A 27,151-nucleotide genomic window follows, 5' to 3' on the forward strand; every position below is an offset into this window, starting at 1 on the left:
ACAATACCTTTTGCTGTGCTCTCTGCAGATTTTCAGTCACTTTCCCTGCTTTCCACAAGCAAACTGGGCCCTTCTGGTGCTGATTCCCAGGTGGGTGGGTTTGTGTTCGTTCTAGAACCCTGTGGGTCTCTCCAGTGATCTCTCCAATGAACTCTCCTGTGAGGCCTGGAGTTTCTCCTGCTGCTGCCTCAAACCCCACCAGTGTTTCCAATCAGAGGTTTGAGGCTTTATTTCCCTGGGCTGGAACCCTGGTTTGCACAGTCTGTCTTGCTCCCCAGTTGTTCCTCCCGGTTTATCTGCACGTGAATGTGGGACCGCCCAGTCCATAATCCACCACCTTGCTGGGTCCGCCAATGGCTGCCTTGCCTGCTAGCTGCCACCTTGCCTGGAGTCCTCTCTGCCGGGCTGCCCGTCTCTGCCCCTCCTACCAGTGTGGATGAATATTTCTTCTTTAACTCCTTGTTTGTCAGCCTTCCATACAGTTTGATTTTCCTGACAGTTCTGGTTGTGTTTTTGGTTTTAAATTTGTTGTTGTCGTTCTTTTGGTTGTGGGAGGAGGCACAGTGTGTCTACCTATGGCTCCATCTTGGCTGGCAGTCTCTCATCAAACTTTTAATTACACATGATTTATGATCTTTTGAAAGATCATAAATTCTATCATTTCCTTACCAAGACCCTCTCGTGGCATTCCTCATAACAAAAACCCATTCTTTACCCTGCTCTACAAGGTCCTAGCTATTCTTGGCCTCTGCCTGCCTCTACAATTTCAACTACTACTAAACTTATTAACTCAGCTCTAGGCCTGATGGATTTCTTGTCATTTCTGAATCTGCCAACCCTGCTGTTTCCTCTGTAATGTTTTTGCCTAGGACTTTGTATGACTTATATTCTCTTTCATTCAGACTCCTGCTTGATGTCACTTCCTCAGAGTCAGGTTTTCTGTAAATATCTTTATCATTCTCATGACCTTACTCTGCTTCATATTTCCTTATAGTATCTATTATCACTATTATCACCAGCTGACATTGTTTTCTATAGTTGTTTGTCTATTGTTTTCAATACATTATAAACTCTGAGGTCAGAAATACTGTGTCATTTAAAACATATATTTTTTAAAATTTTTACCCAAGGACATGTTTTTTCATTGCTTTTAGAGAGACAGAAACAGGAAGGGGAAGAGAAACACCAGTTGGTTGCTTCCTCCTTTGCATCCCAACTAGGGATCAAACCTGCAACCTGGGCCTGTTCCCTGACTGGGAATAGAATCAATGACCTGTTGGTCCTACTGTAGAACATGTCAACCAACCAAGCCACACAAGCCAGGGCTCTTTTGCCTTCTTTCTTTTAAAAAATACTTTGTTTATCTTTCGTTGCAGTGAGGTTGAGATTAGGACTGAGATGCACATTAAGCACTGGCTGGGTACCTCAGTTGGTTGGAGCACCATACTGTTACCCAACAGAGGTCCAAGGAGGGGGAGGCAATATTTGGCCCACCCAGGGATGCCAAAAACTGTTACAGAGAACAGGGGCCCCTCCCAAGGACAGTGTACTAATACCTGCTGGGCTGGTCTGTCTGCCACCAATTGGAAAGACATCTCTTAATGGCAGAGATTTGTGAAAAAGAAAGGAAAGGTTTATTTAAAGCTATATAGACTTCAAGTAGTGACCCAGTTTCCCCATTAAAATATCAAAGTCCTTTAGGATAACCATAGACGCCCACAGCGCTTTCTTCCCCCCTGCCCTGATTTGGGGTACCATATATCAGGAAAAGAAGCACACATCTGTGTTTCAGGCCGCTGGCACTGTCAGCTGTGTTGCTGTCCAGGCAGGATCTCTAATTACTCCAAAGCCATGTGGCGCCTTCTCAGGGTCTACAGGCAAAGAGTTCTTTGTACCCATTTTTCCAGGCAAACTTTCTCCTGCTTCCCAGGCCACGAAGCCAAAGGGAGCACCCCAAAGCCACGTGGGCCTCTTCTACCAGAGCTGCAGGGGTCTGTACTCTGGCCAAAACCGTGTGGCTCTCCCCTTCACACAGCTGTGAGGGTCCCCCACTCTGCCAGAATCCTGTGGTTCTCCCTTTAACCTGGGCAAGAGAGGGTCCTAACTCTGCCCTAAACCGCATGCCTCTTCCTTCAATGGCTGCCATATCTGTGTTTAAATCCCCACGCCAGTCCTCCTTTGCAGCTCCATTTCTGACTCCTCCTACAATCCGTTACACTGCCAGGACTCCCATATTCTCCCAGCTTTACTGGGCTGCTATAGTGAGTTGGGGCAGGTGTGGCCCCATGGCATGGATCCAATCAGCTCCAAGCTCTCACGCATGTGCTGTATCCAGGGAATATTGCCTACCAATTACATCCTGGGTGGGAGTCACTCCCTTCTCCCTGGCTCAAAGTATGGCCACAGCTATTTAACATATCTATGAAACCAGTTAAATGTTATATTAAATGAGCATTCTAGAGGTTATCTGCAAAATTGTTGCCATGCAAAACAACTCTCAATGGCCCTGCTCCATTTGTCCCTTCCCCCAACTGATACCAGTTGGGGGGTAAGGGGTGAGGACATCTTATATGTCTTTCTAATATTTCCTGGACACCTTGAGTTCTGGGCCCCATTCCAAATCTGTTTTTTTGGGGGGCCCCATCTTGGCTGTGCCCTGTTACAATACAGATACACCAGGGTTGTGTGCTGATATGTGGTCAGGGATCAACCAGTGAATGCATAGATGGGTGGAACAACAATTGGATGTTTCTCACTCTCTCCCTTCATTTCTCTCTCAAATCAGTCAATAAAGATTTTTATTTTCGCCCTGGCTGGTGTAGCTCAGTGGATTGAGCAGGGGCCTTCGAACCACATGATCGAGGTTTGATTCCCAGTCAGGGCACATGCCTGGGTTGCCGGCCAGTTCCCGGCAGGGGACTCATGAGAGGCAACCATATACTGATATTTCTCTTCTTCTCTCCTTCCCTTCCTCTCTAAAAAAGATAAATAAATAAAATTTTTTAAAAAACTAAGATTAAAAAAAGATTTTTATTTTCTTTTTTAAAAAATTGTTATTTATTTATCTTTAGAAGGGAAGGGAAGGAGAGGAGAGAAATATCAATGTATGGTTGCTTTGGGTGCATCCCCTGCTGGGAACTGGCCCCTGCTAGGAACTGGCCTGCAACCCGGGCATGTGCCCTGATGGGGAATTGAACCGCCATCTTCTGGTTCACAGGCCTATGCTCAATCCACTGAGCTACACCAGCCAGGGCAAGATTTTTTAAAAAGAGTTGTTCATTAAATTTCACATCATGTAGGTTACCGATTTCCTTAGTTACTGTGGTGTGTTTTGACTGGGGCAGCCAGACAAGTGGTTGAAGAGTCAGTGGGAGGCAGGAAAATTAAAAATTGCTAATGTAGATGAATCTCAAGGAGGCTGTAAAAAGGAAAAGAGCAGATAATAAATTGATGGGAATAGAGATTGCCCCTTAACTTTAAGATGGAAGAGATTTGAATATTTAAATATGAATGGAAAGTGTTAAGTAAAGGTTTGAGAAATAGAATGGGTAATGGGTAATCTTAAGATTCCTGAATAGATTATAGGGGGATGGATCTAGAGCATAACTGGAGGGAAACAGACAGACAGGAAAAGGTTTTAAGATGCAGGCAGGTTGTAAATGTGGTGTTAGGAATCTGAAAGGAGAGTTCTTTTAGCTATTGCTTAGTGTGTGAGGTAGGCAGAAAGTAGGGTCCTCTGAGCAAGAGGGAGCAAGGGTCCCATTTAAGCAAGAGGGAGCAGTCATTTTGGTTTTTGGATTTTTTTCCTACTTTTATGATGGGATGAATGGTGAAGCTGTTAATATGGAAAGGATTCTAGAAGAGGAAGACATTTAGTATGGGTAGGGAAAAATAATGACATATAACATCTAAGAAGAAAATATCAGTGCCTCGTCCGGATGGTTTTCCTGTTTTTGTGGCACTCCCCCTTGCCAATTCTGCTTCTATCATACTGGCCTTCTAATAATCTTATTCCTGCTTTAGCCTCTTTGTACCAGCTGTAGATTCTTTGACTACTCTTGGACTATCCCTGGGATAGCTGACTGCTGGACATTGGTTCTCACCTTGAATGTCTGTCACTTCCTCAAGTAACCTGATTACCCAGTCTCAAGTAAGTACCCGGTTAGGTTGAATGGCCACCCAATATTTTGCAGAGTATGTCACACACACTCCCTCCCACACACATTTAGGTAAATTCCATAGCAACAGGAATCTTGTCTGTGTTGTTCATTGCTATTCAGTTAGAAAATTTCCTAGTGTCCAGAAGACATTTAAATATAGTTGAAGGTCTGCACAATGGCAAACCAAGGTCAGGAAATGCAACAGTGAACTTCACATTGACAAATGTAGGGCCAGATGTTACATGAGATGTCTGTCCTTTGAGAATCAGATGAAATTGTCTTGAATTCTATCTAGCTCATGGGTGTTGGGGCAAATCTTCCCCACTCTCTCTGATGAATTAGAAGGGAGACTGTCAGACTTGATCTGAGCATAAAGCCTGTACAGTAGTTGCTACAAGGAACAAATAGAGAAAAACAGCAGACAGGAAAAATTTGGAAAGTGGGCCACATTCGAATTCAAAAGAAGGACCAAGGAAACATTTTTCAATACGTTAGGGAAAAACAAAGCAGTACTTCAAAAGTCAGGAAGGAAGAAATTTTGGAGGGTGGTTTGATGAAGGTCAAAAATCTTATGTGAAGTGAGACTGGTAGCTATTGTCCTTGATTAGAATGAAGTAGGATTTAAGAGTGATTATTAATTGAGGCAACATTTTATCTTAAAATAATACTGAATCATGGGGAAGAGACTTAATTTTGGATGGTGAACACAATAAAATATACAGATGATGTATTATTGAACTGTACACTTGAAACAATTTTATTAACCAATGTCATCCAAATAAATGCAATAAAATTTTTTTAAAAATACTGAAAGAGGAGTCAAAAGACCTGGGTTTGACTCCTGTTGTATTGGGAAGTGACTGCAGTCTTCTAGAGAAGCCAATTTTTCTCTAAACATCGGTTTTTTTTCAGTATAGTGTAGGAATAAAAGTAATCTCTGCTAATCTCTGTTATGAAGGTTGCTGAAGAGGGTTATGACAGATGTGCACTGTAAATCCATAGATTTTGTACAAATTCAATTATTAAAGTTGTGGGAGTCAGAAATGAAGGAAACAGGTAGTTACATGGCAGGCATACCATAAATTCTGAGGTACAGGGAAGGGGAAAACAGGAAACTGTTCAAAGTGTCACAGGTGGGCACAGGTAACCAGGTTCTTGTTGATTGGAACAAAGATTTGAACCGAACACCCAGACTTTATAGCAGAGAACATGGGAGCAGGCCAACTCCAAGCAGAGATTGACCTCATGGGCTGAAGGGACTCTATTCTTATAGGGCGGATCCTTCCTGGCTAGTTTTGGCAGGCTCTTACTGTGACAAGTAGTTGTAAAGCTACTGCACACGTGGTCTCTCATGGTTTTCCCGGATTGGCCGCCAGGGAAGGGGGTCCCACAGTGTTACCTAGTTGACCCCCTTTCCCTGGGGTCCCCCTGTACTAGGTTCACCTTTCCCTTCCCCAGTGAATTATAGCTCTCCATGTTAGAGACTGGTAAAAAGGAAAGGAATCATTTATTCAAGTTATTCAGACTTGAGTAATGACATAATGTCTTCATCAAAATCCCAAAGTTCCTTAAAACACCCACAAACACACACAGTCCTTCTTTCACCCTTTGCCCAGTCCAAGGTACCGTATCTCAGGAAAAGAAATAGAAAACCACCTGGTGGTTCTCTGCTAAAGCTGCATGATGATTCTTCTCATGGCTGGGCGGGGGGGGGGGGTCCCCCCACTCTGGCCAAAGCCATGTGGTTCTCTTTGCTAAAGCTACATGGTGATTCTCACATGGCTTTGAGAGTCCCCATTCTGGCCAAAAACGCGTGGTTCTCTCTTCAATGGCTGCTGCATCTGCCTTTAAATACCCAAGCCAATCTTCCTTGGCAGTCCCATTTCTGACTCTTCCCACAGAGGGCTACACCTGCCAGGACTCTCATATCCTCCCAGCTTTACTGGGCTGCCATAGTGAGTCTGGGCTGGCATGGCCCCATGGTGTGGAGCCAATCGTCTCCAAGGTCTCACGCAGGCACTGTAAGGAGGGCTGGGGAGTTGCCTCCCAGTTACATCTTGAGTGGAAATGATTCTCTTTTCCCTGGCTCAAATCATGGCCACAGCTATTTAACGTATCTATGAAACCAGTTAAAGGTTATAGATATGTTAAATGACCATTCTAGAGGTTATCTGCAAAACTGTTGCTATGCAAAACAACTCTATGGCCCTGCTCCATGTATCCCATCCCCCCCAGCTCAGACTTGTGGGGGTGAGGACATCTCATATTTTTTACTATTTCCTGGACACCCTGAGTTCTGGCCCCCACTGCAAATTCTTTCAAAGCCTCCCTGGCTGCACCCTCTTACAAATGGGTTGCAGTCATGAAAGGGGGGAAGGGATTGAAGGCTGAAGCCACCAAAGACAAGAAAAACCCTGCACCCACCCTAATTATTGGTATATTGAATTAACAAATTTTACTTTTCTACTGGCCTCAACGCTTGGTTTATCACTGCATCCAGTTCTCCCTGACCCTGAAACAACTTTCTTGAACTCTACCTTATTGTTGATTTACTATTTTTCTCTACCATCCCGCCCACAAAAAATTTATTTTCTGGGTCCTTTTGGGGAATTTTCACTCAAAATTTTAACTGCAGATGGCAGGCGAGCTTGGCAATATTTGTTTCTCATATCCTCACGTGGGTACTCGTACATATTTACTACCCCAAAGGATCATCAGTTCCGGGAGTTTACCCACATCAGCCAGTGTGTGCAGGTGCTTTGCAAAACTGTTAAGAGAGCTATTTTCAAGTATCACCCAGCACGCGAGGAAACTGGGCTCTCCACAGTAGGCAGACTCGCCCACTATCACAGCTAATTAAATGCTGACTTCAGCACAAAGCAGTTCCCCGAAGACGGAAATCTAAATAAATGCTAACCATCACCCAGGTGGGTTTTTTCTGAACCAAATCTCGCACCGCGGGAGGCTGGGGCGCGGTTGGGGCGGGGAGCACGAAGTATCGCGGGATGACGTTGTTTCCCCGCGAAAGAGAAGCGCGCTTTTTTTCCTTTCGCTGGGACTTGCAGAGGAGATTCGGGCGGGCAGCAGCTGAGAGGCTGTGGCGCGCGAGCGTTGCAGTTCCAGAGGAGGAGACCTTGTACCAGAGTGTTGTGTGTCCGGCCATGCCCGCCCAACAGCCCAAAGGCAGCGACGGTGAGTGAGGAGAATCTTTCCCTGGGTACGGGCAGTGGCGTCCAGGGCAGAGGGGGCCGCAGCATGGAAGCCGCAGCTGAAACTGTGAGGGGAAAGCTTACCCCGGGCATAGAATGACGAGAAAAAGGAGGAAGAAACTGTTAAGAGTGAGTTGGGGGGTGCGCGATATAGGAGATTTTTGCACGGGGAGAGCTGCATTTTCCCGAGGTCTCCGATTGGTAAACCGGGGTCCAGGTGACTTGTTGACATTGTGAAAACCTGGGGTATCTCTTCCCAGGTGATGCGGGCGTCTCTCCATGGATGTTAGACATTTGTCTGGAATGCATCTGGGAGGGAGGGGAAGGTTTTTATGTGGGAGTTGAGTACTTGGTAAATTTTTAAAAACTGCAATTTGGGAGCCGTCTTCCTCCCCAGGGCCCCTGGCTCCCGAGAGAGTGGAAGAGCCGGAGCCTGCCGTGATTACCCCAGCCATGCTAGAGGAGGAAGAGCACCTTGAGGCTGCTGGGCTCGAGAGGGAGCGGAAGATGCTAGAAAAGGTAACTTCAGGAATGAAGTTCGTCGGCCTGCAAGCCGCTGGTAACCTGATGCTGCTTCCTCGGGGATGCGGTTTGTGTTCCTCGGTTTCCCCCCCGTAAATTTTAAAAACGGACTTTGTTACTCATCTTGCGTGTGTTTACAGATGCTCTCTTTGAGAAACTTTTGCACGCACTTTGCAGGGTGCTTCTGTGAGAGAGAATTTGGGGCTCTATCGTGGCCTCACGTCCCTGAAGTGAGCATTTCAAGTTGCGTGGTGTTAGCCGTTATAATTCTTCCAAAGTTGATAGTTCTTTTGGCGCAGGTTTCCACCTGAGTGATCGACTTGCTTTTTTGTTTTCTCGGACTGCTCCTAGGGGAGATTCTTAAGGTTCAACTGATGTGCCGTAAGTTGCTTTACTTGTGGTTTTCACACGTGCAGTATGCTGTAGGTTACTAAAAGAAGTTTTTAACTTTTTGAAAAAATTCTGAAATACATTTCACTTAAATAATAAAGGCCCGCCCTCCTGCCTAATTTCTGCATATGCAAGAAAAAGATTGCTGTCTAGCCACCAGCTCTTACCTACTGCCCCGCGAGTGATTGTCTTGTAATAATTCACTTAGACCTCCCAATATTGGGACGATAGAGGTACTTTTGACATCTCTGTTTACATAAGACAAAACTTAGGTGCTTGAGGGCCACATATTGATGAACTCGGATCAGAACTGTGCCTGTCTCCACAGTTCGTGTCCTTAACCCTAGACCCTCTAAGGGAATACACAGAGTTGAATTAATTCCCTGGAATTAAAAAAACTATTTATATTGGAAAGTAATGAACTCCAAAGATAAGTAATGAATCAGATGGTTCCCTGTAGTTTTATGTCAACAGCAGTGATTTTTCATATTGTCAACACCTCGTGCATTTGTTGTGAGGCACTGTTCTGAATGCTAAACACGTATCTACTCAATGAATCCTCAGCTATTCTATAAAATAGGTGGTGTTGTTAAGCAAGATTACTGTTAACCATACTAGTTTAATTACTAGTATAAACTATTATTTTCACTAAATATGCTGTGAAGTAGGTTCTATTTTCACCCCATTTTACAGATGAGGAAATGGCAGCATTTACAGGTGGCCTAGGTCTCCACAGCTAGTAAGTGGCAGAACCAGAATTGTAATGTTGGTCATGAGGTTCCAGAATTCATCACACTTTTTAACCACTCTGCTATGCAACTGCTATTATCCCAGTAATATGGATTCTTCTGTTACTGATCACCGCAGTTGACCATAATGTTGACAAATTGTGTTGTTTTTTTAAACCCCTTACCCGAGGACGTAGTCACCAATTTGAGAGAGACATCTATGTCAGAAATGTTGATCAGTTGCCTTCTGCATGTGTCCCCACTGAGGATGGAACCACCTTTTGGTTTTCAGGGATGATGCTGCAACCAACTGAGCCACCCGACCAAGGTGTTAACAAATTTTAATAGAATGGAGAGGTTGACCTTGAATCACCTTCCCTTGTTCTCTGAATTTCCAGAGTACTTTATTCATAGTATTAGCATTACTTTTTTGACTTTCTCACTTTGTTTCTTAAGGGCACACCACTTAACTGTTTTGTTTTTGTAGGCTCTGCACCTAGTAATAAATGTTTATTGAATTTCTATGTATGGTAAAAAGATTTTATTATTTATTACATAATATAGAAAAGATTACAAAAAATAAACTGTACTTAAACCAGAGTTTTTAAGGAGGAATCCTGGGGCGAGTGCCTGGAATAGTATCAACTTCAGAGTTTGTAAGAATGATGAAAACCTTCATTTTTGTGCAGTGTTCATTCAATTTTATAACCCATGAATGTTGTTGGGTAAGGAAATACCATTTGAAACAGGAAGTGAAGTACAGTAAGAATACATTCCCACAAGGTGTTAGTATGAGGGAAGAAATATTTTCACTTGGAAAAAGATCTGTCAACATTTATAGTATTTAAGTATTAGAGATCAAAATTTAAACTCGGGGAAAATGACTTATATTTTCAGTGAAATTTTAACGTTTTTGAACATTTTCCAGTTAGTCCTAAAATTTTTTGGAATTGTTATTGTTGAGTTATAGGTATATAACAGCTAGCTTGTTTTGTTTTGTTTTTCTATTTAAGCAGTTGTACAATTAAAATAGCAATTTTTAGTCTACTTTCAGTCCCATGAATAAAGCATACTGTCCATTTTAATCCAACACAAGGGCGTAATTTGCTAAAAACCTTGTTCGGTGGTTCGTGGTTATTGGATTGTCTTTTTATGCAAGTACTGAAAGAATTTGATTAAAATTTTTTTAAATTAGTTTTTGCACTTGACATTTATAAATTATTTCCTAGGTGATTATGGGAAAAATTGTAAGGGTTTCTACCTACAAGTCTTTGGAGGTCAAAATACTGTCAGAAGTATAAAGATACCTTTTCTTTTCAGAAAATACAGTATTAATGGGCATATTATTTAGAAGTACTTAAGAGAGGAAGAGCCAGTTTAAGCCTTAATGAGAATCATTTACTTGGCTTTAGAAGACTTAAAGGATTGTGAAGAGTCTGGATAATGGCTTTGACATTCACATGCTACTCTTACTTTTGGGGGCTTTTCACCTGCATTTCCTTTAGAAAGAAGTCTTTGTTAGTCTAGAATACTGAAGAGTAGCATTAATGCTGTCGGAAGTGGGGGAGTGGTAAGAATTAGGAGAAGTAAAAGGAAATAGTTTATATAGTGTAAACTGAAATATAATTCTCCCACCCTCAGAATTTAGGGTTGGTGTTGGCAGAGAGAATGGGTTAGACAGTGGAGAATTTATGTGCTTGGTCTTGTTGGCATATAGTTTCATTCTGGTCATCGATATAATGCTCCCTGCCCAAGCATTCAGTGCTTTCCACAGATGGAGCTCCATCTGTGGAAAATTTACCTTACTATTATAAAATAAAGTCAAGAAAGTAATAGTAGATAAGATTTACTACAAAACTATTTTGAAATAGCCCTGGCCGGTGTAGCTCAGTGGATTGAGCACGAGCCTGTGAACCACACGATCGCAGTTCGATTCCCAGTCAGGGTACATACCTGGGTTGCAGGCCAGTTCCTGGTTCCTGGTAGGGAATGCATGAGAGGCAACCATACATTGATATTTCTCTCTCAATCTACTTCCCTTCCTCTCTAAGATAAATAAATAAAATCTTAAAAAAAAATAAAATAAAATGTATACTAATGTATACAATTCTCTACTAATGTATGTAATGTACAAAGGTATAATTTTGCATAGTTTTTAAGATAGCAAATACATGTAAATTAGCCCAAAATAAAATTTTAAACAATTTTCAAAATTTTAAGAATTCATTTTTATAAAGTCATAAGTAAATTATTTCCCCATATAATATCCACTTCCTTATAGTAATTACAGTGTAGCATTTTAGTAATTGTAAAAGAAAGGCTGTCCTAAAAGAACTTAAAATAGTTTGATAAGATGTTCACAGAGATTAACTTCATGGGCAAGATATGAGTGATTTTTAAATATTTTTCTGAAATGTGCTTGTATTACTTTAGTAGTTTTTATTCTTAGCTGTCTCATTGTCATTGTTTTTATAATTGAAAAGAAATTTATTTTGAAAGAAAAGCTAGTGATATATATTATATATCTAAGGAAAAGCTTCCTTAGATATATCGATATATCTATATATAAACCAATATAGAGTGGTACCTAATTTATAAGTTCAAGCTTTAACCCCTAAATTGAAGTTAATTAGATTATTCTATCTCTGGATGGTGTCTCTCATACACACTGTGTCTTGGGTGGAATTGATGGTAGGGTTTGCATATATTTGGCTTTAATAAATGAAGACAACTCTCAGTTGATTCACTTCAGCCTGCTTAATGCTTTAAGTGCACATTATACTGGGCTGGCAAATTATGAACTGGATTTGAGTGGTACTTGTTGATTAAATAGTTTTATTGGAACAGCTGTGTTCATTTGTTTACACACTGTTTATGACTACTCTTCAAAAAGGCAGAGTTGAGTATCTGCAGTATGATCCATATAAAGCTGAAATATTTAAATATTTACACTTTGACCCTATACAAAAAAGCTTGTGAGCCATTGGACTATACTATTTGTTGCTTTTATGTTTTCTATCATGTGCCCTGTGCTATATTCTTTTAAAATACTAAACTTTTGTCAATGTAAAGCCACTGTTGTAGACGTTTAGAAATCAATAAATGGTGTGTAAAAGTAACATGCAGTAATTTTAAAAGTAATAAAGCAGAGCTTTGTAATTGGAAGTTGTACAGAGCTGAAAAAGAAAAGAAAGCTAAAAGATACGGGGGGAATTCTGGGGAACACAATACTCCAGGAGAAAAGAGAAAAGGCTTGTAGGAAATAGTGGCTAGATTGAACATGTTGAAATGTCTAGTTTTGACAATACAGTTGTAAAATTTTGAAAGTGGATGCACTGGTCCCACTAATAGTGATGTTTTACAAGTCTAATGTTCTTTCAAATAAAACAGTTTTTCTTCTCATTTGGTTTAAAACCTTAACTCCAACTTGAACAAAATACTTGCTTTCTAACTTTAATTTCAGATATTTTTAAAAGGGATCCTTAGTAGATGCCAGTAACCATCTGCCCAGTATCTGAAATTTCAATATTTCCGTATGCAAGCCACATGTTACCAGATTGCCTCTTGAACCCAAGAACCGTATTTTTTCCAGTTACTCTAGTTTTTGGTTTGGGGAAAAAAGTATTTTTAGTAAATGAATTAATATTATTAAAATAACTTTCAATTAATTATATGAAATATATTAAACCTAAAGAGCATTTATTTAGTCAGTTTTGTTGTACTTTATGTAAAAAATGAGTGTATGTCAGAAAACTTGAATAATTATGTAAGTTTTCTCTCTGGATAGGCTCGCTTGTGCTGGGATAGGGAGTCCGTGGATATTCGGTACCGTAGACTTCAACATTTGCTTGAGAAAAGCAATATCTACTCTAAATTTTTATTGACTAAAATGGAACAGCAACAATTAGAGGTATGTATACCTGATTGATTATAGCTAATAGCTTACATTTTTAAAACCAGCTCTATTGAGGTAGAAATCACATATAATTATACACATATTTTAAGTCTATAGTTTAATAATTTACCAGTGTGTAGACGTCTGTGACCATCAGCGCAATCAAGATAAAGAACATTTTCATCATTCCCAAAAGTTAACCTTGTTTAGTAATCCTTAGGCCTGACTGTGGGCAACTGTTGATTCTGTTTTGTCACTATACATTAATACTCCTTTTTCAAGAATATCTCATAAATGGGGCCATGTGGAAAAGAACACTCTTTGTGTCTTGCTTCTTTAGTTCAGTGTATTTTTAAGATTCACTTACGTTGTTTACTCAGTAGGTCATTCTTTTTATCGCTGAGAAACATTCCATTACATGAACATAAGTTATTTGAGATGTATTTTATATTTTGCGTTTCTGTGACACTAAGGACATTTATTTTACAGGAACAGAAGAAGAAAGAGAAATTAGAGAGAAAAAAGGAATCATCCAAACTTGCTATGGTAATGTATAGTAGGCTATAAAATATGTTATTTGTGTTACCTTAAACATTGAAGAAATTCTTCAGTGTTTTCTTTTTAATTGTATTGAATTTATTGGGGTGACTTTGGTTAATAACATTACATAGGTTTCAGGTGTGTAATCCTGTAATACATCACCCCTATATTGTGTTGTGTGTTCATCAGAGTCAGGTTTCTTTTCATCTCTGTTTATCCCCCCTTTACCCTCTCTTATTTCCACCTAGCCCCCACCACCTGGGTAATCACCACATTGTTTCCCATATCTTTACATACAAACATTGAATTGATATATGACTTCTCCTTCGTGTTCTTTTAACTTTATTGATCACATTTTAACCTTTATCTGATAATCTGTCTTTGTTACAAATTGCATAGGAACATGTAAAACTTTCTCAGTATTTAAAAAAAAAAATAAAAAAAATAAAAAGTATTCCTTCATTTTATTCTGTGGACTGTATTTCATATATATAAGACTCTACTTTCTTGCCCTGGCTGGTGTAGCTCAGTGGATAGAGTGCAGGCCTGTGAACTAAGGGATCTCGGTTTGATTCCCAGTCACAGCATATGCCTGGGTTGCAGGCCAGTTCTCAGCAGGGGACACACGAGAGTCAACTATACATTGATATGTCTTTCCCTCTCTCCTCCCCTCTAAAGATAAATAAAATAAAATTTTAAAAAAGTTTTACTTTCTTGCTCTGGCTGGTGTAGCTCAGTGGATTGAGCTCTGACCTGGGAATCGAAAGGTCGCAGGTTCAATCCCTGGTCAGGGAACTATTCCTGGGTTGCTAGCCAGGGCCTGGGTTAGGGGTGTAAGAGGTAACCTATGAGGTTTCTCCTTCCCTTCCCCTCTTCCCCTCCCTCTAAAAGGAAATAAATAACATCTTAAAAAATATTTGACTTATCTGGGAAAAATCTGCAAATGTATTGTACTGCAAGGCATTTTATAAATGGCCAGTACTTTTGGACCCTGTAATGATTACTTTTTCTTCTTCGTACATTCAGCCTCATCACATCAACTTGTCGTGATAACAGTAATCTAGATTTGTAGCTTGTGCATAGCTACAACAGTGGACAAAATTGGAGCAGAAAGTCATCTACTAATATTACAGATGCTAGAGCAGTCATTTAGGGATAGCCTAAATTTTAGATGTGATCTTTTTGAAGAATTTGTTGTGTTGTTTTTTAGGGATTTTATTTATTTAGTTTTAGAGCAGAACGAAGGGAGAAAGAGGGAGAGAAACATCAATGTGTGATTGCCTCTTGCGTGCCCCCTACTGGGAACTGGCCTGCAACCCAGGCATGTGCCCTAACTGGGAATCCAACCTCGATCCTTTGGTTTGCAGGCCTGCACTCAATCCACTGAGCTACACCAGTCAGGGCAGTGTGTGGCCTCTTGCATGCCCTGAACTGGGGACCTGGCCTGCAACCCAGGCATGTTCCCTGACTGGGAATTGAACCTGCGACCCTTTGGTTCACAGGCTGGCTGGCACTCAATCCACTGAGCTACACCAGCCAGGGCTGTGTTATCTATCCTTAATCTTCATTTCCAACTCAGTTACAAATTGCCTTTAAACATCTCTTCCTCTCTTTTTATCTTCTCACTAATGTTTTCTTTCTGTCGGTATTCTTTTACTTCTATGTTCAGTTGTCTTTAACTTTTAATTTTATTGAAAATTAGTATTGCTTACATACCATACTGGTCGAATACCTTCAGCATAAACATACAGTAGATGTATATGCTTAATTTTGAAATTTCTGTTGTAAAATTTAAAAAAAATTAAGTAAAGAAGAACCTTTGGGGAAAAGTAGAGGGGTATGGCTATAAATAAGAATAGTAGGGAAGTACAGGAAAAGGTTACATACTTAGTTCATTGTAATGCATAGTTACCATAGCAGTCTTTAGGAAAATAATATTCTAAATCCTTGTTCTATAGGGTAAAAGTTCCATTGATGGAAATGAGGAGAATACAGGTAAATTTACTTGTTCTAATTTTGAAGAATGTGTTTATATTTTTACATTAGTTGCAATAAAAAAATAAAATAATTTTTTTATAGTTATGAGAAAGAAAAGAGGAAGAGAAGATGAATCGTACAATATTTCAGAGGTCATGTCAAAAGAGGTAAAACTAAAGGGGGAAGGGCACATTAAGTCGATGTCGAGTAAAAACTTGGGGGTTTTAAACTACATTGAAGCTGTATGGATGTGGTTATGTTATACTTGGCTATTGAGGCTGTTATGGTAATCATCTTCCTGTTTGTTAAAGGAGTATGAGGTCGGTCTAATCAGATTATTACAATTTCTTGAAACCTCAAAACCTTAAGAACTTGATTCTTGTCCCTTATTGAAGACCTGTAGGGACCTGAAATCGCATACTCATTTCTAAAACCATACTCATTTTTAACCTTCTCACTTGTTATCTCATAATAGAAATTAAATAGAATCTTCAATAATGGTAAATTTTAAATGTTCCTTAAGCATATTTTCATGTATTAACATTGTTACATTTAAAAAATTCTAACTTTATTACTTAGCAAATTTTTCCTTTACCTGAAATTCAGAAATTCGAAATTTTCAGATATTCATAGTGTCTAAAATTTTAAATTTTACATAATTACTATCTTTAAGGAAATCCCTGCCCACCCCCTCTCCATTTAAAAATAATGGTCAGGACCCACTCGGTTGATTATGGAGCAGTCAGCCTGAATTTGAAAAACTATTAATGAGATTTATTGGCATTTAACCAATCACACAGTTGTTAATTTAATTCATCAAATGTTTGTGGCATATCTGCTATGGGCATCCTTTTCCTAACTTGATCAAATCCATCAGTAAAGACTGTGTAAGTTACCAGGTAACACTCAGGTTTTGCTTGTCTCCTATACCCCTAGCATCTAATTGGAACTTCAAAAATCAGAATACTTTTATTCTGTATCTTCATTTGTCTTTGCCTCTTGCTCAGGAATCCAAAATAGATGTCTATCCACAGAGGCCCAAAGTGGGCTAGAGTTGGGATTATAATAACTTTTGAGAGTCAATTCTTAAGTAACAGGAGTAGCCACAACCCAATTCCAGAGCAGAGTGTGGAGAACTTTTTCCTGTGATGGACCAGATAGTAAATGTTTTTGGCTCTAAATAGTTTTGTGGGTAACAACTCAACCCTGAATTTGGCTTTGAAGCCCATAAGTAGGTGCATATATACTATAAACAAATGAGCCTGGTTTTGTTAATTAAACTTTTTTTATAAAAACAGTTTAATGATGCAGACTCCATCCACCAGGGTCCATATGCTGTGGATGAGGCCAAGAAATTCACATGGACTATAGAAGCCCTGTGGAGAAAAAGGGATGGCAAGGCTACTCTCTGAGAGAGTGCCCCAGCCCTTGCCTGGACAGGCTTTTACTGCTTTTCTGGGAGCATTACATCAAGGAAGGTCTTCATTCATCATTGTCAGGCAGTAATGATCAAACAATAGATAACATTCAAAGAACTTTGAGGGTTTATTCTGAGTCAGGGTCAGTTCGCTGAAGGGCCATAAAACTTTGGGAAACAAACTTACTTCATGGTCAGGCCCTTATCAGAAAATAGAGGGTATTAGCAAAGAAGGTTTCACAGGATTTTATGCGTTCTTTCTTAGGTCTGATTGCCCTGGGGAACCTCCTGTTCCTGCCCTGTGCTGCCTGCACCACATTGTTTCAGGCTTAGGTCAGGCAGGGGAAGTAAGGCGGCCAAGAGACTAGGAGATTTCTTGTAGACAGAATGAAGACTCAGGCTATGTAAAAGCTGAGGGGTGAGGGTCCATCATCCCTTTTTCCTATAGCCCCCCTAAATCCTACCCCGAGGGCCCCATTTGAGAGCATGCCTGTCTTAGGTCATCCCTCCCTTGAGGCATCTTACCTGTCATTGGCTAACCAGTCATCCGCCCAGGGCCAAGCAGTGTAAAGTAAAAGGGGGCAGAGGCAGCACCCCTGCCAGGAAGATACAAGCTTTGTCTCCTTAGTGGCTTATGGCCCCATGGTCTCTTTACTCGGCCTTAGCCAGAAGCCTTTAAGCTTCTGAAACCAAGCAGTGAGGTTCCCAACAGTTTGCCAGCCCTTGGTCCACAGGATGTAGTTTGCCAATCTCTGTACTGGAAAACTTAACTGTGTCTGAATCTGGACCTATCTATTCAGATATTAAAAATGGAAAATTCAGGAGTAATTATCCCAATTTTCATGAATTGCTAACTAAGAATTTTATAAGACACTATAGGCTTAACTGTAATTGAGATCTTAAACATTTGAGTTGTATTTTAATTATTTTGCAATCCTTATTTCCATTTGCTGCCATACAACCAGAGCAGTAAATGTGTGCTAAATACATGAATGAACCACATGCATGGTTATTTTGTTTTTGTTTTCTCAATTTTCTAGGAAATTTTGTCTGTGGCTAAAAAAAATAAAAAGGAGAATGAGGTAAGACACTTAAAATAGATACTAAATTTAGGAGTTATATTTGCCTCCCCTGATCATTACTCTCTTTTCTTTTTACCAATATACTTTTTTCTCACCAGTTACCCTACTTCTTAGTCTTTAAGAAAAATACCCATTTGCCTTTTCAATTCAGTTGAATATCCATTTGTGACATCATTTATAAGTCTTAGTGTTTATAAGACTTTTTCTATGAATTCACTTTTTGTTTTCACACTTTTAAAATGGAGTTGTGGAGGTTGCCAACCAGTAAAATCTATGATTGGTCATAAGTTGGTGCTGAGTGTCACAGATATATTTATATTCTTAGGTGTGGTAATAGTCAACATTAAAACTTGACTCACTTTGCCCCTTTCCCTGCGATGAAAGTTATTACTTGGAAGTAATGATTCTGTGTTCCTTGAAAGAAAAGTTTATTTTCCTTCTTTTACAGACATCATCAATTATATTTGCTGCGGGTGAAGGAAATGATTAAGAAAATAATTCAGTAAATTCTTGGGTACCACTTAGAGGATTGGAAAGGGAGTACAATTGTATAAGTTATTTCAAAAGTGTATACCTGTAATCCATAAGGGTGGTTTTCAGAAGTTTTTTTTTTTCTTAATGGCTTTGCATTTGTGGGTAATGGAGGTACTGTCTCTAGGTTTTTATTCAATGTAAGGTTTTATTTCTACATACCCAGTACTTACAGCACTGGATAAATTTTGATTAGCAGTTTGTTTTTTGTTTTGATAGGGTATCAGCAGTATGTATCAGACTACTAATTAAAACTCTTTTCTTTGTAGGATGAAAGCTCTTCTCATCTCTGTGTAGAAGATCTTCAGAAAAACAAAGATTCAAATAGTAAAATTAAAGATAGGTTGTCACAAACAGTTAGGCAGAATACTAAGTTCTTCTTTGACCCAGTTCGGAAATACAATGGACAGCCAGTACCCTTTCAGCAACCAAAACTCTTTACCGGAGGTGTGATGCGTTGGTACCAAGTAGAAGGCATGGAATGGCTTAGGGTAATGAATTCTCAATTTTCATACAAGATAGCAGTTCATTTCTATCTAGTAACCTATTAATGGAGTAACACAACTCAAGTTGTTCCTTCCATATTTCACTATTATATGTACAATATTTGTGTGTGAATAATTATTTTCTGATTTATTTATCCAGAGTAAATTTTTTAAAGTGAAAATTATCTTATTTAAGGCTATCAACACTTTTATGGCTTTGATAACCTCCTTCCCACAAGTACAGTTACAATTTATACTGGGACTAGGTCAGTCTCATCATACTTTGGGTAAAAAAAAATGAACAGTTGCTAATCAATAGCTATTTGTATCAGAATTTAAATACAGTGTATATTATTTTGTCCAGATGCTTTGGGAAAATGGAATTAATGGCATTTTAGCAGATGAAATGGGACTGGGAAAGACAGTTCAGTGCATTGCTACAATTGCATTGATGATTCAGAGAGGAGTACCTGGACCATTTCTTGTCTGTGGCCCATTGTCTACACTTCCTAATTGGATGGCTGAATTCCAAAGATTTACACCAGAAGTAAGACATGTGTCCTTTTGTTAAGAATATATCATTTCAAATGTCTATTCTGTTTAATTTATAAATCTCTTACTATAATGATAATAATTTCTGTATAGACACTACATCCTATTTGACTTACTTTCAATCTCATCATTACCTATATTAAGTGTATAAAAAAGAAAAGGCATTAGTAATCTTGGACATGTTGCCAAAAATACCACTGGATGATTTTTAGTGTATTGGATAATTTGCTTCACCTGGGTAGAACTTACTCTTTAATTCTGTTTATTCTTATTATGATGTTTTCCTTCCATATGTGTCTATTGTCATAGTCACATTCTTGCCTTATGAGAAGTATATTTCAGAAGTAGCTTTGCCACCAACCTTGACTTACCCTTGATTTTTTATGGCTTTTTAATCCTCTCATAGTAGTCCAGTAATTTGTTAGAACTGACTTACTTTGTTACAGAGAAATACATCTAAGATTAAGTTATTTCTCTCTGAAATGATTGTTATGTTTTCCAAATTTTTATATTCTTATTCAGTTCTAAATTTTTGATATCAACCAATATAACAATCTTTTAGATTCCTACTATGTTATATCATGGGACCCAGCAGGAACGTAGAAAATTGGTAAATAATATTCACAAACGGAAGGGAACACTGCAGATTCATCCTGTGGTAATCACTTCATTTGAAATAGCCATGAGAGACCGAAATGCATTACAGGTATGATTGGTCTTTATTGGATTCTTTGTAATCCACAAATCCCATTTTTATAACACTTTTCTGATATCTAGTAGCATTTAATTTTTTTCTGATGGAAGTAATTGTAATATGTACATTCTTTTAGAAACTGAAGGGTGTTTTTTTGTTGTTGTTGTTGTTTGTTTGTTTTTTTTAAGATTTTTAAGTTTTAGAGGGTAAGGGAGGGAAAAAGAGAGGGAGAGAAATGTTGATCTTTTGCTGCTTGCAAGCCCCCCAGCCAGGGACCTGACCTGCATCCTAGGCATATGCCCTAACCAGGAATTGACACTTCGACCTTTAGGTTTGGTGGATGATACCCAACTCACTGAGCCACACCAGTCAGGATTTATTTTAACAGAAAGATCCAAGAGAAGCCTGGCTGGTGTAGCTCAGTGAATTGAGCATGGGCCTGCGGACCACACGATCGCGGTTCGATTCCCAGTTAGGGAATCCCATGGCTTGGTTGCAGGCCAGTTCCTGGCAGGGGACACACCAGAGGCAACTGTACATTGATATTTCTCTCCCTCTCTCCTTCGCTTCCCCTCTAAAGATAAATAAATAAAAAATCTAAAAAAAAATCTAGCTGAAGGTTGTTTCTAAAAAGAAAATTAAAGCCTATGACACTTTACTCTATAGCCATAGAGTCATTATAGTCATTTTTTTAATCCTCACCTCAGGACATGCTTATTGAATTTTAGAGAGGGGAAGGGTGGGGGAGAAAGGGAGAGAGACATTGATCAGTTGTCTCTGCTGTGTACCCCAAGTAGGGGACTGAACCCACAATGTAGTCATGTGCCCTGACTGGGAATTGAACCCATAACCTTTTGGTTTATGGGACAGTACTCCAGCCAACTGAGCCGCACCATCTAAGACCATAGTGTCATTTTAAATGTGTTAGAATCTGCCAGATCTAGACCTAATTGGTGAATACATTGCAGTTATGTCTGATGTGTGGTTTAAATTATTAGGACTGACTTACCTATTTAGTTTTCATGAAATAAGGATAGGTTATTTGAAGACAACTTATTTTAGACATATGGATCTGTAGCGAAACATTTTCATATGGATAAGACTGTCAGTCTCAGGTGTAGGCCTGAAAAAATTCTAATGCTGTTTCTCAGCATATGAAACTAATCAAAGCTTTCAGTTCTTTTTCAGTGATCTAGTGTAACTAAGTACCTTTGACAGTGCATTAGAATGGAAAATTACAGACTGCTTTGACTAAACAATGAATGGGGAAATGTTAAGTATATAATAGGTAGATTTTAATTTTTAGTTCATGGCCAAGTGAGGTCTATTTCAGGAATGCGAGTATGCATTAGTTTAGGAAATTATCCTTTTATTAGATGAGAGGAAAATATGATCATCTCAGTAGATACAGAAATGCCATTTGATAAAACTGAATATTCATCACAAATGAAGAGGTTTTATTTTTAGATTTGTTTTTAGGGAAAATTGTGAGGTATCATTTAAAAGTTTTCCCCCTAAATTCCTTTTCTAGCATTACTTTTGGAAATACTTAATAGTAGATGAAGGACACAGGATTAAGAACATGAAGTGTCGTCTAATCAGGGAGTTAAAACGATTCAATGCCGACAACAAACTTCTTTTGACTGGGACTCCCTTGCAAAACAATTTATCAGAACTTTGGTCATTGCTGAACTTTTTGTTACCAGATGTATTTGATGACTTGAAAAGGTAGGTAAGCCATTTATTTTCACTCTTTCTACATTTCCCTTACCTCAAAATAAGTGTTCTTTCTTCTAGGTAGCTTAATTAAGACAGTCGCTCTTTGGCAAGTTCTTTATGGTATTTTACTCTTTATAGTGGTTTTCTCCCAGCTGTATTGCAAAGTAATTGATGTATTCCACTGTAAGATGTGCATACAGCATGAAGTTTTGATTTACATCTTTTGTGAAATGATTACCACTGTAGGTTTAGTTATCTCAGCAACTATGTATCTTATGGGAGTATTAATAGTAGTCATCAATTAAATCCCTATTACCTCTTTTATTATAACTGGGAGTTTTGACCTTTCACCAATTCCCCCCTTTCCCTACATGTTCCAATCTGGACACAAATTATGTGTGAGCAAATAAGTAAAATATTAGAAAAGATTTTATAAACCCACATTTGCTTTAAAAAAAGATTTTATTTATTTATTTATCTTTAGAGGGGAAGGAAAGGAGAGAGGGATAGAAATATCAAATGTATGGTTGCCTCTCGTGAGTCCCCTCCTGGGAACTGGCGTGCAACCCAGGCATGTGACCTGACTGGGAATTGAACCGTGATCCTGTGCTTCACAGGCCCGCGCTCAACCACTGAGCTACACCAGCCAAGGCTTTATTTGCATTGATTAATTAAAGGAAAACTAGCCCTGGCTGGTGTAGCTCAGTGGGTTGAGCACGGTCTGCAAACTAAAGGGTTGCCAGTGCGATTCCCAGTCAGGGCACATGCCTGGGTTGTGGGCCAGGTCCCCAGTGGGGGCCCCGTGGGAGGGACCCACACATTGATGTTTCTCTCTTTCTCCCTCCCGTCCCCCTCTCTAAAAATAAATAAATAAAATTAAAAGAAAAAGAAAAACTGAATCTAGAACAATTAAAATATTTTTACTAAGTATTAAAATATTTTTATGGGGCTTTTAATTTGGTTAAATTCAGGAAATACATTCAGGTAATATTCATTTTATGCTCACAAAACAATTCTGGGGACAGAGGTTAAATATATCCACTGTCTCACATAAAAAAGTCCTGGCATAGAGTTATTAAAAATTTAACAAGTTAATGCCAGAGCCAATAGTAAAACTAAAGTCTCAGTTTTAACCTAGTGCATGATTTTTTACTGTTGTTCAAGTACAGTTGTCTCCATTTTTCCCCCACCACTTCCCCACCTATTCCCACCTATCCCCACCTCCCACCCTAGATCCTATACTCCTTTTGTTTTTGTCCAGGTGTCCCATTATTCCCTCCTACCCCCTCTTTGGTTACTGTCAGTTCTTAATTTCAATGTCTCAGGTCATATTTTGCTTGCTGCTTTGTTTTATTGGTTAGGTTCCACTTCTAGGTGAGATCATATGGTATTTGTCTTTCACCATCTGGCTTAGATCCTTTAGCATAATGCTCTCCATTTCCATTCATGCTGTCACAAAGGGTAGGAGCTCCTTTCTTTCTGCTGCATGGTATTCCATCATGTAAATGTACCACAGTTTTTTGATCCACTCATTTACTGATGTGCACTTAAATTGCTTCCAGTACTTGGCTATTGTAAATTGTGCTGCTATGAACATTGGGGTACATAGGTTTTTCTGAATTGTTTTAGGATTCTTAGGTTATAATGCCAGCAGTGGAATCCAGGGTCAGAAGGCAGTTTCGTTTTTAGTTGTCTGAGGAAATTCCATATTGTTTTCCACAGTGGCTACACCAGTCTGCATTCCCACCAAAGGGTTCCCTTTTCTGTGCAACCTCGCCAGCACTTATTTGTTGATTTGTTAATGGCGGCCATTCTGACTGGTGTGAAGTGGTATCTCATTGTGGTTTTTATTTGCATCTCTATGACTAGTGATGCTGCACATCTTTCATATCTTTCTGGGCCCTCTGTACTGTATGTCCTCCCGGGATAAGTGTCTGTTCAAGTTTTGCCCATTTTTTAATTGGGTTTTTTTGTCTTCCTGGAGTGGAGCTGTGTGAGTTCTTTATATATTTTGGAGATCAAGCCCTTGACTGAGGTATCATTTGAAAATATGTTTTCCCACACAGTTGGTTCCTTTTTCATTTTGCTGATGTTTTCTTTAGCTGTGCAGAAGCTTTTTATTTTGTTGGTGTCCCATTTGTTTATTCTTTCCTTTATGTCCCTTGCTCTAGGGGACATATCAGTGAAAATACTGCTTTGTGGAATATATGAGATTTTCCTGCCTGTGTTCTTGAAGGACTTTCATGGTGTCATAACTTACATTTAAGACTTTTATCCACCTTGAATTTATTGTTGTATGTGGTGTGATTTAGTGATCAAATTTCACTGTTTTTTGTTTTTTGGGGTTTTTTTTTGCATGTAGCTGTCCAGCTTTCCTAACACCATTTGTTGAAGAGGCTATTTTTATTCCATTTTATGCTTCTGCCCCTTTTGTCAAATATTAATTGACCATAGAGACTTGGGTTTATTCCCTGGGTTCTTTATTCTGTTCCATTGGTCCATGTGTCTCTTCTTGTGCTGGTACCAGACTATTTTGATTATGGTAACCTTGTAACATAGTTTGATATCAGGTATTGTGATCCCTCCTTTGTTCTTTCTCAAAATTTCTGTGGCTCTTGGGGATCATTTAGGGTTCCATGTAAATTTTTGAAGTGTTTATTCTATTTCTGTGAAATATGTCATTGGTATTTTAATAGGGAATGTATTGAATGTATAAATTGCTTTGGGTTTTATGGACATTTTGATGATGTTAATGTGTCCAGTCCACAAACATGGTACATGCTTCCATTTGTTTGTGTTTTCCTTAATTTCTTTCTTAGGTGTTGTATAGTTTTGTGAGTGCAGGTCTTTTACTTCCTTGGTTAGGTTTATTATTTCTAGGTACTTAATTATTCTTGTTGCTATATTCAATGGGATTTTTTTTTCTGATTTCTGTTTCTGATATTTCACTGTTGGTATACAAAAATGCCTTTCATTTCTGAATATTGACTTTGTATTCTTCTGTTTTGCCAAATTCACTTATTAGATCAAGTAGTTTTTTGGTGGAGTCTTTAGGATTTTCTGTGCACACTATCATGTCATCTGTAGACAATGACAGTTTTGCTTCCTCCTTTCCAATTTAGATGCCATTTATTTATTTATTTTTTTAAATATAGTTTGATTATACCATTACAGTTGTTCTATTCCCCCCTTCATTCCCCTCCACCCGCACACTCCCTCCCCCATCCTTCTCCCCCCTTAGTTTATAACCACGTGTCTCAACTTTAGATTCTATATTTCCCCCACTATTCTCGCCCTCCCCCCTATCTATTTTCTACCTACCATCTATGCTATTTTCTGTGCCTTCTCCCCCCTTCTGCTCCTCCTACCCCCCTGTTTCTAACCCTCCATGTGTTCCTCATTTCTATGGTTCCACTCCTGATCTAGCTGTCCTCTTGGTTTGCTTTTGTTTTAGGTGTGGTTGTTAATAACTGTGAGTTTGCTGTCCTTTCACTGTTCATATTTTTCATCATCTCTTTCTTATATAAGTCCCTTTAGCATTTCATATAATAAGGGCTTGGTGATGATGAACTCCTTGAACTTGACCTTATCTGAGAAGCACTTTATCTGTCCTTCCATTCTAAATGAAAGTTTTGCTGGATAAAGCAATCTTGGCTGTAGGTCTTTGGATTTCATGACTTGGAATACTTCTTTCCAGCCCCTTCTTGCCTGTAAGGTCTCTTTTGAGAAATCCGCTGACAGTCTGATGGGTACTCCTTTGTAGGTGACTGTCCCCTTATCCCTTGCTGCTTCTAGGATTCTCTCCTTCATTTTAGTCTTGGCTAATGTAATTATGATGTGCCTTGGTGTGTTCCTTCTTGGGTCCAACTTCTTTGGCACTCTCTGAGCTTCCTGGATTTCCTGGAAGTCTATTTCCTTTGCCAGACTGGGGAAGTTCTCCTTTATTATTTGTTCAAATACATTTTCCACTTGTGGCTGTTTCTTTCCCCCTTCTGGTACCCCTATAATCCGGATGTTGGAACGTTTAAAGATGTCCTGGAGGTTCCTAAGCCTCTCCTCATTTTTTTGAATTCTTGTTTCTTTACTATTTTCTGGTTGGATGTTTTGTTCTTCCTTCTGGTCCACTCCCTTGATTTGAGTCCCATTTTCCTTTCCATCGCTATTGGTTTCCTGGACATCTCCCTTCATTTCAATTAGTTTAGCCTTCATATGTTCCTCTAATTTGTGACTAAGTTCCTCTAATTTGTGACTGTACTCTACCAATTCTGTGAGCATCCTGATAAACAGTGTCTTGAATTGTGCTTCTGAGAGGCTGGCAATCTGTTGGTCGCTTAGAGTTACTGGCTCTGGGACTTTGAGTTCTTGCGCCATCTTTTGGGCTGTTCGTGCCTGTTAAGTAGCAGGAAGGGAGCCCTAGGTTTTCACCAGAGCAGGGCAACTCAGTCGCTGGGTTGTGACGTTTTATGTGGGGGCGGGGTCAAAGAGGGATAATGGCTTCCCTCCAGCGCCCGCCTCCGAGACCCCCACCAGACCCCCACCAGCACCGCAGCCAACGCTGTCACCAGGGCCACGCGCCCCGCTCCACTGCAGGCGAGTGTGCCACGGCTGTCAGCCCTCCACCACTGGGTTCGCCCCCTGAGGCCTGCGTGGTCCGTCTCACTGCACGCGAATGTGCGACCTTGGTCAGTCTACCCCGCACCCCGACTAGGTCTGGGCTGGCTGTGCTCCTAGGTCTGTCCTTCCCGACCCAGCTCCGCTGCTGGCTCCGCCTCTCTTAACCGTCCCCGTTGAACGGTTGGTAGCTGTCAGACTTCCATATAATTCGGTTTTCTGGTCTCTGGGTGTGTCTTAGTTCTCCAAAACTTTTGTTGTAACCAAACTTGGTTGTGGGAGAAGGCACAGTGTTTCCACCTATGCCTCCATCTTGGCGGAAGTCCATTTATTTCTTTTTCTTGTCTGACTGCAGTGGCTAGGACTTCCATTACTATGTTGAATAGAAGTGGTGAAAATCGACAGCCTTGTCTTCTTCCTGATCTTAGCGGGAAAGCTTTACTTAGGTTTTGCCCATTGAGTATGATGTTGATTGTAGGTTTATTCTATATGGCCTTTATTTTGTTGAGGTATCCTCTCTTTATCCCACTTTTCCGTGTGCTGTACCTTATTAAATGCTTTTTCTGCATCTATTGATATGATCATGTGATTTTTGCCTTTTGTTTATGTGATGTTTATGTGATGTTTTGTTTACATTTA

General features: G+C 39.5%; 1 protein-coding gene across 1 annotated transcript in view; it reads left to right on the forward strand.

Annotated features, from left to right (window-relative positions):
- The first annotated feature begins 7,188 nt into the window (after positions 1 to 7,188).
- HELLS (helicase, lymphoid specific) overlaps positions 7,189 to 27,151 on the forward strand; it is a 36,881-nt gene continuing 16,918 nt past the window's right edge. The window contains exons 1-11 of the mRNA XM_037047405.1: positions 7,189 to 7,352; positions 7,767 to 7,888; positions 12,797 to 12,919; positions 13,394 to 13,450; positions 15,403 to 15,439; positions 15,524 to 15,588; positions 17,879 to 17,920; positions 18,721 to 18,942; positions 19,301 to 19,483; positions 20,051 to 20,194; positions 21,714 to 21,910. Of these exons, the coding sequence (XP_036903300.1) occupies positions 7,322 to 7,352; positions 7,767 to 7,888; positions 12,797 to 12,919; positions 13,394 to 13,450; positions 15,403 to 15,439; positions 15,524 to 15,588; positions 17,879 to 17,920; positions 18,721 to 18,942; positions 19,301 to 19,483; positions 20,051 to 20,194; positions 21,714 to 21,910 (1,223 nt within the window). The 5' untranslated portion in view covers positions 7,189 to 7,321. The remainder of the gene's footprint in view (positions 7,353 to 7,766; positions 7,889 to 12,796; positions 12,920 to 13,393; positions 13,451 to 15,402; positions 15,440 to 15,523; positions 15,589 to 17,878; positions 17,921 to 18,720; positions 18,943 to 19,300; positions 19,484 to 20,050; positions 20,195 to 21,713; positions 21,911 to 27,151) is intronic.

This window comes from Sturnira hondurensis, unplaced genomic scaffold, assembly GCF_014824575.4.
Source record: "Sturnira hondurensis isolate 20B ecotype Veracruz unplaced genomic scaffold, ASM1482457v3 Scaffold0005563, whole genome shotgun sequence".
Taxonomy (NCBI): Eukaryota; Metazoa; Chordata; class Mammalia; order Chiroptera; family Phyllostomidae; genus Sturnira; species Sturnira hondurensis.